General features: G+C 38.1%; 1 protein-coding gene across 4 annotated transcripts in view; it reads right to left on the bottom strand.

Moving 5' to 3' along the window:
* Positions 1-4,376: 4,376 nt before the first annotated feature.
* ATP11C (ATPase phospholipid transporting 11C (ATP11C blood group)) overlaps positions 4,377-14,087 on the bottom strand; it is a 177,200-nt gene continuing 167,489 nt past the window's right edge. For 2 of the 4 annotated variants that reach the window (XM_014796220.2, XM_014796219.2), the window contains one exon: positions 4,377-7,027. Coding sequence is in view for 2 of the 4 variants with exons in the window: in XM_014796219.2 (XP_014651705.1) it covers positions 6,965-7,027 (63 nt within the window). In the remaining 2 variants the exon portion in view is untranslated. Of the gene's footprint in view, positions 7,028-9,620; positions 9,726-14,087 lie in introns of those variants that run through there. The other 2 variants (XM_014796216.2, XM_014796221.2) reach the window with 2 other exon arrangements.

Raw genomic sequence — 14,087 nt, 5'->3', positions numbered from 1 at the left:
AGTGTCAAATTACTCCTTAGAAATCACTTACCAGGCAATATTATCTCAAACACACCGAAGATCACAATGTTTCTGAGCCAAACAAATGATTGTGCCAAAGTCTATGCATTCAAGTCCATAGTTTATTCAGAAAAATCCTCAGGGCCTCCTCACTCAGAGCCTTTCCCTCATCATTTCATATGCAGTGTCTGACGTTCCTCTCTGAAGAGAAGGGCAAGCTAGAGGGCTGGGCAGCAGCACCCGGTGAGCCTGGGGCAGTCTGGGTTGTTGGGCTGTTGGAAGTGAAAGCCAAAAACAGTAGCAGTGTCACATGGAGTTTCCACAAGGCGGGAAGAGACACGGGAAGGCAGGTTCCAGCTCCTTAGAATTCCATGCATGAGGCTCAACACAGAAAGCAGGGAGAGGCCTGGAGGAATGTCTTGAATCAAGGAGTACTCAGCCAGCTGCAGGAGTTTTTACACGGTTCCTGAGGCTTCGGGGTGGGAAGGAGGAGGCACCAGCCCTGACAGCTCAGCACACACCCAGTTCTAACACACTTATTCTTCTGGATTTTTAGTCTGTTACATGTTATAATTTAAAAAGAAGTCAGGGGGAAGTTAAGAGGGAGAAGTAGATATGGACCTACACATGTAGCAAAAAGGATTAATAGCTGATTGTGAGAGCAAGGGAGGTGCCAGGACAACTATAGAAAGAAATCTGATATCCTCTTAAAGCCACATAGTGTGGACGTGCATTTTTCAAGGAATACCTAATAACGTGTTCCAGGACTCTAATGTTTCATACAACCCAGTGCAGTTAACGTTGAATAGCAATCACCTCGGCCTGACTCTTGATAGGAGTGGGGTAGAATCATTAGAGATGGAGAGAGCCGGCAACATCCCCATGTTCCCGCTTTAAGTGATGTACAGACTTTAGATACCAGGTGTAGGTGGCTAAACTGATGGCTCATTATTAAAACTGTGTTCACTCAGAGGGCAGGAAACAAGGGTAGGAGGATAAAACTTACCTCAGGGAAACACCTGAAAAAGCAGTCCTTGAGGGAAGCCCAGTTTAACACCATCAAATAAGATGAAAGGGGACCGGCCCCCTGGCGTAGCGGTTAAGTGCGCACACTCCGCTACTGGCGGCCCGGGTTTGGATCCCGGGCACGCACCGACTCACTGCTTGTCGGGCGATGCTGAGGCCACATCCCACATACAGCAACTAGCAGGATGTGCAACTATAACATACAACTATCTACTGGGGCTTTGGGGAGAAAAAGGGGAAAAAAAAAAGAGGATTGGCAATAGATGTTAGCTCAGGGCCGATCTTCCTCAGCAAAAAGAGCAAGATTGGCATGGATGTTGGCTCAGGGCTGATCTTCCTTACCAAAAAAAAAAAAAAAAAGATGAAAGGGACGAAAGGGAAAACTTGGGTCGGAGGCATTCTGAGGTCACCCATCTCAACCCTTACAGAGCACTGGCATGACTCCGGTTCACAGTGTGCTTTAGGATAGGACTGACTGCATCCTGATGGGCCCACGGGAAAATGACTGCAGTAAGATTTGCCTTTTTAATCATTCTAGACTCCGGCAGGACATGCTTCAGGAGTCCTAGACAAACTGCACAGTGTGGTGTAGTGGGAAACACATGGGTCAGACCTGGATTCAGTCCTGAGGGACCTGGGGCAAGACAACTAACTTATCTGAGCCTCAGTTTCTTTATCTGTAAGAATCTTGAGTTTAATGATCTCTACATAGGGCTGTTGTGAAGATTAAACAAGGTATGTAAAAGCATTCTGTAAAGGGCTATGTGGATACTATCTAATGAATTCTATTGTAGTCTTCTTCAGACAGCTCAATTAAATGTCCTCTCTCATTAATGTTTTATGCTTCATTGTTTTAACTTTTTATTTTTCAAATTATAATTCTGAAATAATTTCAGACTTGTTGCAAAAATAGTACAAAGTATTCCCATTTACTCTCCACTCAGATTGCCCCAAATACAACATTGTATATAATCACAGCACAATTTCAAAAGTCAGGAAATTAACATTGATATAACCTATATAAAGGTATATAACATATACTGTAGTCACTTATCCCACTAATGTCCAATTACTGGTCCAGGATGCAACTGAGGGTCATATGCCGCAATTAGTTGTTATGTCGTCTTCATTCCTTTTATCTGGGCGTTCCTTCTTGGTCTTTAACGATCTTGATAATTTTGAAGATTACAAGCCTGTTATTGTGTAGAATATCCCCGAATATCCCTCAATTTGGGTCTGTTTTCTCATGGCTAATATTAATATTTTGCATTAATATTGTGGTGATTTATGTTTATCCATGCCATCTGGAGTGGTATAATGATGTAAATACAGCGTCTTGATTAAGTGCATGGACTCTAATCAGAATACCTTGGTTCCAAATCTGGCTCTACCAAACTGTGTGACCTTGGTTTGTGAGTCAGTTTCCTTATCTGTCAAATGGAGAAATGTTAGTGCCTAATTCATAGGGTTGATGGGACTATTAAAGCAGTGGCTATTCGTAAAGTCTGTGCCTGTAAGTGCTGTATAGGTGTTAGCTAATATGAGGGGTTGGGATTTTAGGGGCTTTACTGGTAGGAAATATGTCCTTGCAAATTGACGGAGACAAAAGAAGTTGTAGGCATTTTAGCCAAAGACCTGCCGCCAGCAGGAATTCTGGCCCCCTGAGAGGTGCACTGTTCCTTTCAGCCAGAGGCCTGCTCCTAGCACTTGCTCCTTAAGACCTATAAGATGAGGACTTGCTTGATCCACATAGCAACATTTCTTCAGCACAACAGGCTCACAAAACTAGGAAATGAATACACATTTCTTTGCCCATTAGTTGCTGAGAAAAATGTACCAAATTAATTTAAAAAATATTGTGAAATAATTAAGCCCCCTTTTTTCTGACAACTATTCCCAGAACTCAGGCCTTCAACTTCATTAGTATGCACCCAGCACTTCAGCCATGGACACATTCACTGAATAACCATAGTGATAACCTCAGCCCCTAACCTTTGCATGTGCTTCTTGTTGAAGGGGCCAAACCACTCAGACCCTCACAATACTTACTTTATTGGCTAACACCGGGCAGACTCAGCAGTGAGGCAGCTCCCCAAAAGGCTGGATGGGGGAAGGGAAGGAAGCCTGAACAGACGAATTCCAAGCAGGTAAAAAGAATCTAAGACACATCTACGAAAATTTGGTAAATGACACCTATTCATTTAAAAAGTCAAAGCAATAAAAAACTCAATATAAAACAATGCTTTTCTCTGAATAGCAAATGACATTTTACAAAGCAATTTCGACCTTTACCTCATTTGACTACCACTCGCTCCCAAGACATCATTTTACAGGTAAGAAAGAGGAGTCAGAGGGAAATGGCTCTAAGCGGCAAAGCTGAAACTTTAACTCAGGTCTCACTTCCATATACAGCACATTTCCCACTTAACAAAAAAAGAGGAAATGCACTAAATGTAGGTCAAAGACTAACAGAATGAAAAGGATACAAAAACACGGAGACTGAAGTGTAAAAATGTAATGCAACCAGCTACAGTGGAGAAACTTCAGTTTCTTAGCTGTCAAGGAGAGCAGGTTTTTTCAAGAAAAGGGACTTTCCCAATAATTGGATGCAGGCTGAGCAATGTCACAGGAGGGGGGAAAAGGGGAAGGGAAAGGAGGAGAGAGGGGGAGAGGGAGAGAGAGGTGTACACGTACACACCTTTGGACCAAGTTTCAAGCTATTGTAAAATCTCTGCATCTCTGGCTACTTAAGAATCAAATGATTTCAATGGGATGGAGACACAGACCACATATCACACTACCTCCAGTGTGTGGGCAGCAGCAAGCACACTGCCAAGCACACAGTAGATTTTCAATGTGTATTTGCTGATTTGGCTGGACTTTTAACTATGCAGTAAGAAGATACAGTCTTATTCAAAACTCCCACAAATACTGCAACCTTCCCAAATTAGGTATTGCCCTAAAATGCCAGTTGAATACATGTAGAAATGGTCAATCTTTTGTGAGTTATACAGGCAAAGAGGAAATTAGAAACTTATTTCCCATCACCAAATTGCTTCCATATTATTATTATTACTATTATTATTATTATTATTATTCATTGTTACTTTGGTGAGGAAGATTGGACCTGAGGTAACATCTGTGCCAATCTTCCTCCACTTTCTATGTGGGACGCTGCCACAGCATAGCTTGATGAGCGGTGTGTAGGTCCACGACCAGGATCCGAACCCTCGAACCCTGGGCTATGGAAGAGGAGCGAGTGAACTTAACCACTATGCCACTGGGCTGGCCCCCGCTTCCATATTATTTTTATGTCAAAGTGAGACCTTTCCAAAAAGGAGGCTAAAATATCAATCATATCATACCAAAGTTTATTGATTACATCAAACAAAAATTTCTGTAATGAAAAAGGCAAGTTGCATTCATAAAAGATGGCATTCACATTCATTATAGAAAGCAACAACGTAGATGTAAAAAATTGCTTAAGTGAAAAATGTAATATTGCAGTCCCATTTTGCAAGCTGAAAAATGGTTTTGTCAACACTTGCATAAAATCTGCACATTTATATATTGCATGTAATTAAAAAATTCCATCACTAAATATCATGAATTTTGCAAATTTAGACTTACATTTATACTGTTGCTGGTGTAAATGTGGTAGATATGGAATTTATGTTTTCAATTTAGTAGATAACATCCTCAAACAATGGACAACAGTTGTGAAAATTACAAGGACATTTTGATAGTTTAAAATTATTCAAATGATGGGTATATGATCCTATTATTACATTTTTCCCCTTCCCCTATCACAAAATAAGGTGGTTAGATTGTAGTGCTAGGGATACTGGATGGCTTACTTCAAGTTATTCCAACTGCTAACCCCACACTAGCCATTTTTTAGCTCATTAATAAAATATCTTTCAAAAAGGAAAGTCAGATACCTCTCAAGGATCTAGGCCATGATATTACACATCATTGCCATTGTGAATTTGAGCTGCAGTGTAATGTGTAGCTGAGACATGACTCTAAATCCCTCCTACTCATCTTTCTTCCCGGCTGCAAGGAATTTTACATGCCACCAGTTATATTTCCACTATGCTGGATATTCTGATTATGTCAAATCTCCAATGGTTCCGCACTGACCAAGCCTCTCTATCTATCCTAGCTCTCTTATTTGTATTCACAGTCCCTATAGTTCTTATGCAAAACAACAATAACAATACAGCAACAACTATAAAAACAAAAACAACAACAACAAAACATCAAAAGCTTTCCTGGGTCTGATTTTTTAGCTCTTTGGAATAGGCAAAGAATATACAGACTTTGTTTTCTGCTAGCAGACTACCTCAAATACGGGCTACCAGAACACAGCACACTTAGGCAAGGTGTGAATGACACCTAACAAAATACTCAAAAATAATACTGATAGATGAGAACAAATGAAATAATGAAAAAGGATCAGTGACGATGGAATAGTTTCTGATAACTGAAATTATGTCCTTTCTAGAATTTAATAAAAATTACACCTAGACATTCACGCAAAATATATATGGAAGAATCAAATGTGCCATATGGACTATATAAATACACTGGTATAGATTGAACCCAATGCTTTTCCAAATTAAGGTACAATATAAACACAGGCATGCCAGAAAGACAATCAAAAATGGAAACTGGTATGAAAACACTTTTCAAAAGACCATTTCAATCTAGTAGTCAAATCCAGTCATTTATATCCAAAAGAAGTGTGTTTGATTTTAACATTTAATAAAGACATTTCATATTTATTTTTATGTTTTAAGTGAATTCTTTAGGAGGCTAAAGCCTCCATCTAGTCCAGTAAGTTGAGGACTTTACCCAAGTGAATCTCATGGTTTCGAGCTAGACCATGACCCTAGCCATGTCTGCGAAGACAGACAACATTCACGTTGAGTCATGGCTCTGCAGGCTGAACCACCGTCTTGAGACGGATCCCTTCTTCCCAAACAAGCAGCTTAAACAAAAGTGCTGCATATATGCACAAATACAGCCTCTTTCAAATAAAAACCAGTAACAGTTTGAAATAAGTTAGTTTTCCTTCCTCTCCTCAAAAAATTATAAAAGACTGATGTTCGGAATGTTTCTTATTTTAGTGTAACTATGGTTTTCTCCACTTTACCTCATATCTCAGTAAAATTAATATTGGAAAAATCTGTTATATCGTAACTATTTTGAGGGGCTACTAAGTGACTGGAAACGTTTTATTTTCAAATCTAGTAGCCTTATACCCATTAAGTGGGGTTTAATTCAGAAGAAAAAATTTAAATAAATATATTTTTTTGATTCTCACAAAAATACCTAGGATTAACATTCTTTCCACGTAAGTGTTCAAGGTAGTTTTTGGCAAGGATAGTCTCTCAAGACAAAAATAAGCATGTGGGTGAACAGAAAGGATTAACTATTCTACCTGATATATTGATATAATTTAGTCTTCTTGTATTTTCAAGTATTCCTTTCATATGTTTGAAAAAAAATAATTTAAGATTATCATTCAGCAGGAACAAGAAACATGATCCAAATAGCCTATTTCTTCTGCCAGGCAAAAAAAGTAATATTAGCAAAATCTATTCATTCCCATCGCATGACTTCTACTTTATACTATTGTATTTAAATCCATTCACAGAGTTCATGGGTTAAAAGAGCACCCATTTGGTATTTATATTATTCTATCTAAAGCCAGAAATTCTAAATATTCTTGCTTTCAACTTTCATATAATTCGTAACTTAGAGCTCTGGCCATAATGGCTACTTACAATAACTGTAAATGCTTAAGAGAGTCATTTGGTATTTTAATGGACATTTATTCTGAATCCTAGATATGAGAGAGTGGTTTAGTTTGTTGCATATCGAATATCCTGAGATGATAACTTTTTGTAGTTGTTTCTTCATGCTTTCTTTTTTAGCTGTAACCACTGTCAATATGCTTGTAGGACAATAACAGAGGCAGTTCAATATTCGGATTCTGAAAAATTTAAAATATATAGAGTTAACAGGTTTATTTTAATAATAATGTGAAACCATCTGTTTAGCATTTTCAAAAATAAATCAAGTAGTAAATTTTGCTATGGGAGTAAAGCAACTATCTTAACAAAGTGCCAAGTTTTATTCACATGCAGGGGAAAAAGAGTGATACAATAACCAGTTTTTAATCCTTTCTTCATCTGTCAGCTGAATAGATTCAGACATGCTTTTTGCTTTTGGATTGCTCCAGGGTTCTCCTAATAATTGTTACCACTAGGACTATCTACCACAGTAGAGGCTTAGCTCACCAAGATCCCTTCCTCCAGTCTGTGAGCTCCTTGAAAACAGGGCCGTTTTATTTATCTTTCTGTCTCCAGCACCTAGCACATTGTCTGGCATATGGCAGTTGCTCAGGATATATTGAATGAATGAATCAATTACTGTTTTTTGGATGTGTTAATTTTGACAGAGAAAGTCTGAAAACATATTCAGTTTTGAAAGATTGTTGTGAAAGTATTTTTCCTTTACTGAAAGAAACACATTTCCTTTCTACAATATTGAAGTTAATTTTCTTTTTGGTAGATCATGTATCTATGAGTCAAGTGACTGTAGATTCTTCTCTGTCCTCTAAACATTATCAAATGCCACGATCGGGATGGGACATGATAGGCCAACTGATCACTGAGTGTAAATCAGGCATGTCGACAAGTGGAAGTCCTATGTCAAAGGAGGGCCCTAACTTTGATTCTCCACTCTAAAATCCAACCTTTTTAAACCTGGATAGCGGAGGGCCTTAAGGAGTATGCTATTTTCTTCCTATTTTGGTGTACCTTCCTTGCCATGGTTGGCCTAGAAGTCCTCTAGGATACCTTCCATTCCTTTTTATGTTCCATATTCTCATGTTATTAGTTCTTCAGGTAGCAGGGTCATGGTGACTCTAACCAAAATAAGGTTACCATTCACACTGAGAACTTACAAAAGGAGTCATGCAGTTCCCTTATCAACCAAGGGACAAACTCAGTGGCTAAACTAATTGCCAAATATTTTCCTTGGAGGAGAAATAATGCTACATGAAAATATATTCCTGGAAGAAATAACTACATAAAAAATAAAACAATTATTTAAAAAAACAACTTCCTCAGTTCTATGTAGGAGTTAAGACCCTGGAGAGGCCAAAAGCAGTAGCAGTGTCTGCTACCAAGCCTAGTCCCTCAAACTACAGACCAAGCTAAAGAAAGCAATCCAGGGGGATACAAAATTAACTGAAAACAGTAGAGCTAAAATAAAATGCACCACACAGCTTAGGACAAGGCTATCTGGGACAAGAGGGTCAAAGACTTTGAAGGCTACTGGGAAGGAGAGTCATTACTGGGGAAAAATATAAGCAGGTGAGTCACTCAAAATGGGTAGAATGATGCTGACTGAGGCAAATGAGTTGCCTTCCAAAATAACCTTGCAGATGCACATTGTGATGAACTGTAGGAGATAGGAAGAACCAATGGATTCAATCCATTAGTTCAATTTTTATTCTTTGCTGGAGGGTGGGGAAGTTGATAGCTGACGAAAAAATGGGACTATGAGGTAGACTTACAACTGTTAGCTTCAAAGTGAAATGACCTGCAATTTCATTCACGATGATCATTAATTTTTATGTGTGCATGAAAGATGGCCTTGCCCTAAGCTGTAGAGAGTTGTTTCTAAGCTGACAAACTCATAAAGCTCATTCATGAATTACTCTAAATTCCCACGGATGGATAAAAGGCCTCTAAAGGTCTGGGTTGACTGAGGCCCTTGGAGTGGGAAACACAGAATGCAGAGAGAGGAGTCATTGTGAGTTCAAGGATTCCTCCCATGGCATAGCATTTCCTCCCCAATATTTTTTGGGGGCAAATGTAACAATACGTTATAAAATGAATTTACTCATTTTTGGAAAAATTAATTATGAAGCATTCTCTATAATTAGGCTACCATCCCCCTGAATGGCTAGGAAAGATTTTACCTTTGAAAGTTGAAAAGATTTAGCTTGAATAAAACTTGACATTAAAAAAAGTGATTAGAGTATACTGGGTCATTAATATATATTTTGGGATCAGACATTTACAAGGACATTAAGTGTATACCTGCAAACACACAGACACAGCACATGGAGGTACAAACACACTGAATTATTTTCACATAATTCCCAAAAGAACATGCAATGCTAAACTGACTTGATATTATACAGATGCAAATTTGGAATATATATTTCCAATTTTCCAAATGATCTTTTTAAATCAAAGTTATATTTCCTGATCACTATTAGTGAGCATTGTCACGTGATGGCAGTGCCATGACAACTTGCCCCTTACCAATTGAATATACTGTATTATCCTGCAGCTCTGGAAAATGCCTAAAATTTTATTTGGGGGCTTAGCAAATTTAAAATCTGTATTTCCCCATATTCCAAGTAATGCATCTTTATATTTTTGCAAAGAATAGTATAAAGTTCACCACACCAACAGCAGAGAAAATTTAGAGAGATCTTTTCTTTTTTTTCTTTATAATGCTGTTAATCTGTTTCTTTAAAGCCAGCCCACTGGTTTAACACTAGGTACCTGTTACAATATATTAGATTCGTCTGAGAATGTTCGTAAAAGAAGAGGTCTGACTGAAGGTCTGGCGGATAATGAGTCAGATGCCCTTTTACAGCTCAGATTTCTCTGTAATAGTGAGGTAAAGATACTTAAAGCATTTGAAGATTAGTTAACCTACCTGGTGATAAAAATGTAGAAGAGAAAAATCATTTTCTATAGACTACTCTTCTGGCCAGAAGTACAAATGATTATACTATAGCAAATGCAAAACATTTAAATGAACACATTGAAAGACCTAAGAAAGTCTCCAACTCAAATTGAATTGTTTTCATGGTAGAAGTATACAGACATTAATTAGTAGTATGTGGCAAACTTGGGTTTTGGAAATGACACTGGTAGGTTATGTGGTAGATGAGTCAATATGGTTTGATTGATTAGTAAACCTTACCATCCTTTTGGTGAACACCTCTGAGAGTTGTGCCAGTGCTGTGAGTGTATTGACCCAAGGGAAATTTGTGCAAAACATTTCTGTCTTGGTGAACAGACTAGCTGTAACACGCTGTAGCTTCTACTGCGTACCAGGAATCAAGGGGACTAGAGACTTACAGTCCAAGTTTTTGAAAATCACTTCCTCTCCAGTGTGACAATTTGAGAAGGTGAACAAATGATTAAAGGAAAACGACAAAATACTCTTAAGTATCAATAGAAGATATAAAAATGAATCACAAGAAGTAATTTTTCATAAAGAATCAGAAAATGGTGTCAAGCAAATGAGGATGCAAGCAAGTTGGTACATTAAGAAAGGAAATCACCTTATTCACTCCAAGAGAAACTGTGATTGCTGGAAGTTTGAGAAAGCATGAAGATAGTAGATGTTCCTGAGGAAGGGAGGCGTTTCGTTACCTTGTTCACAATTGCACAAAAGGTGGAAAATTGCAGTAGAAAAAAGAGAAATGCAGAAAACAAAAAAAAAAAAAAAGTAAATATTCTCTGAAATTTAAGACATTTAAAAAGAAACCTTGAGAATTTGAAGTCAAAATGATATGTTAGTTTTGAAGACGTTATTTTCTGAAGTAAAAGTAGAGTTAGAGTTAGGAATAGCCTCGTTATATGTGCAAATTACTATTTCTCTGTATATCAATTTAAAATTATTTTGTTAACGGGAAAATTGACTATTCTGAATAAAATAATTTAAAAATATGCTTCTTGTTGAAATCAGGCTTATCTCTAACGATTAATTCACTAAGCTACATTATTCAAAGTCCATTGGTCAGAGAGCCACGCCCACAGTCCATCACCAATCTATCTTGAAGTAACTATCTCCCCTATCTAATAGCAGATACAATATGAAGGGACTGACTGCCCTTGGGCAGCTGCAGGTTAAAAACCCAGTCAAAACTAACACAATGGGAAAACATTTGGTGAAACCAACACTTCAGTCCCATCACCCTCTGGACCAATGCTTAACTTCCTTTATTCTAACATAATTCGGTCAGTTTCCCACTTTTTCCTACAGAGATCTCTTTAAAAGGGTAGGCTAAAGAACTATGAATTTTTCCCTTAAAACATCTAGAAAAAGTAAAAATTAGTAACAAAGTTTAATCAGAAAACCTAAGAGGTTATTTTTTTTCCTTCTTATTCTGTGTCTGAAGTTACAAGCTAATTTACAGACTTGCTTTTGGCATTGCCCAAGCAAAACAGAAGATGAGTGGTTAACTATGGGGATGAGGTTAACAATTCTGATAATCAAGATTACCCATATTATCTACTTAGTGACTAATGAAAATAGGCTTAAAAAAAGAAACCAGCTCAAGTAACATATATATCCAGCAGAGTCTAATAAACAATTAAACTTTTAAAGGCAAATACTTTGATTTATTCATATATGTTTTAACATAACTACATTTTTCCCTGTTCTTATTTTACCTTAAATAAAGAAAGTTGGTGACATGTTGGTAACATGCAAATTACCAAATGATCAAGCCAGAGAAATAAATAGTTTCTGAGAAAAAAAATTTTAATTGCTCTGTTTTCTATTTTGTGGGCAAAAACTTTGCAACAAGATTTACGTGATACCAAGACCCCCATTCCTGTGTTTAATATATAAGCCTATCTATTTAAGACTGTAACTATAAGCACATTTTGGTATGCCCAAAACCTTGTATCCAACCATGAGAGATAAAAGTATTTCTATGAAGCAGAAATTTTAGGGGTTAATAGATTAGGTTATTTTATAAAGGAAAAAAAGGAAATATGAAAGTACAGAAGGCAGTAGAGTGCATGGAAAGAGTACCTAAAGCAATCAAAAATTGATATAGGTAGCAACTGGTGGGGGGAAGAGGGGAGAAGGACAGGAGATAATGAGCTAAAACAGTATGAAATTTCCACATTCTTTTGCAGTTATCTAGAGAGCTTTGATGCTGGCTAAATTAGCAGTAGGTCAAAGAGGCCAATGCATAAAGGTCCACCTCAACAGCCACGACATTAGGATTCAACTTTGTCTAATTCAGTTCACAGGGCTATTACCCTCGGAACCCATGGTTGTATGTGTTATTATAAGGATAAGTTGTATTCTCCAAAATTTTCAAAGTGCTTTCTCTGGGAATTTTGCTCAGACAGCTGACATTCTTCCTTTTCCTGTCGTCTACTCTGAAAGAGCTCCCTACATAATGGAATATTTCTTTTTGTTTGTGCAGACATCCCATGCTAGGCACGGCCATGTTGCTGGGTCCATTCTCATAAGATTACAGTGTTTCCACATCTAGTAGGCAAAGCCAAGCCTCCCATTTGATCGTGATGGTTTACACGGGAAAACTTACATAAAGATATGTGGAAAATGCCACTGAAAATGGGAAGCGGTATTTACTACTTGGCCAGAAAGTCCAGGTGTATTTCACTGATTAAGAGACAGCCCAACAATTGTGCTTAGAGGAGACACAACTTTTTGAAATGCCAAAAATCCTAAACTTTAAATTTCCTTTGCAGTGTTATCCTGCTGTTCCACTGTTCAGTGCTCAATGGTAGTTTCATCAAACACTGTCAGCAGCATGGCGATGCAGCTTTGTCAATTTATAAGCTAAAGAAAAGCCTTATGATCTTTAATGATGGGATTTTAATTCAAAAGTTAACTATATTGCTGAAAATATAGCTGAGGAATATGTAGCTTAACTACACTGTTGAGTTAAAGGACCGAGGGAACCTATTTTTGAAGACAGCAGAATCCATGCCAATGTCATGACAGAACTCAGGCTGTGGTGGAGGCCACCACACCTGCCTTTTTACTGGAGGTTTCAGGAGGTAGTGACTCGGACCTTGAAATAGCTCAGATGTGTTATAACAAACTACATCATTGAGTCTACCATTCTGGTTTATACCTGCTTACGGAAGTGTTCCATATGAATCCCTTTTATAACTTAACTAGAATGAGAGCACCTGGTGAGCTGGGGCCACATCTGATTCATCTCTGAATTATCAACACCTAGTACAGTAGATAACTTACAGTGGACCCTCAGGCAATGTGTGGTAAATTGAATAGAATTCAACAGAAGGCTGCTTCTATAATTGTTAAATGTAAATGGTTTAGCTTCTTTCTCAAATGCCAGAGACATTTTCACTACCCACTGCTGAGTTCCCTTCTCAAAGCAGCTGCCAAGACTCACATGAGGATAGCACTGGCAGCCTGCTTGCCACAGGGGTTTCTGGCTGTGTGTACAAAGGATCCAAGATACTTACTGGTTGAAGTTACGGAGAACCTTATACCTCTGTAGGGACCCACACTTTACCCCATTAGGGACCCTGTCAGGTAGGAGGCCGACCCAGTGTAAAAGCATCTTTTGCCTCTCTTTAAAACGAGGCCAATGCCTTAGCAAGGGATATTAAACAAAGTAGGAAGTCACCCAGGATGTCAGACTATTGGTCATTAAGATACTCTTTCTCCTTTATCTTAGAAGTGGCCTATGCCTCTTTGATATGGCCAAATCGGGCCTTATGTAAACAGATGTGACTTATCAGAATAGTTGTGGCTGCCATGTTTCAGTTGGCCTTTATGCATTCATATGCACTACTTTGCTCTTGCATTTTCTCACAAGGAAAAAAAACAAAAGAGGCAGCGATGCTGAGTGCCCACAATAGTTTGCCTCATCTGCGACTCTCAAAATCCCATAGAGTCTGAAAAACCATTTAGTCTTTCAGACATTGGATGTAAAGAGAGATGTTCATCAGTAGGCGGTTCAATACATGTTTATTGGTTCAATGAGCAGAGGAATAAATGAATGAATGGTTGAATGAATGAAGGTGATTATGGAAATTCTCCTGGTTGTTCTGGCAAATCAGCATGCCAAGCTACAGCACAAGACACTAGAATTCCTCCTATCATGGACATAACCCATGGCAAACAAATATCACGCTGAACCCCTGGGAAAATTCTATGCTGCTTATTATAGGGCTGCGGTCTCAGAACTCCACGATTTCAACAGAAGTTCAGAATCT

Source organism: Ceratotherium simum, chromosome X (assembly GCF_057802395.1).
Source record: "Ceratotherium simum simum isolate JZ-2026a chromosome X, ASM5780239v1, whole genome shotgun sequence".
NCBI lineage: Eukaryota > Metazoa > Chordata > Mammalia > Perissodactyla > Rhinocerotidae > Ceratotherium > Ceratotherium simum.
Note: the sequence above shows the minus strand (reverse complement) of the source record. Positions and strands in the feature narration are given on the sequence as shown.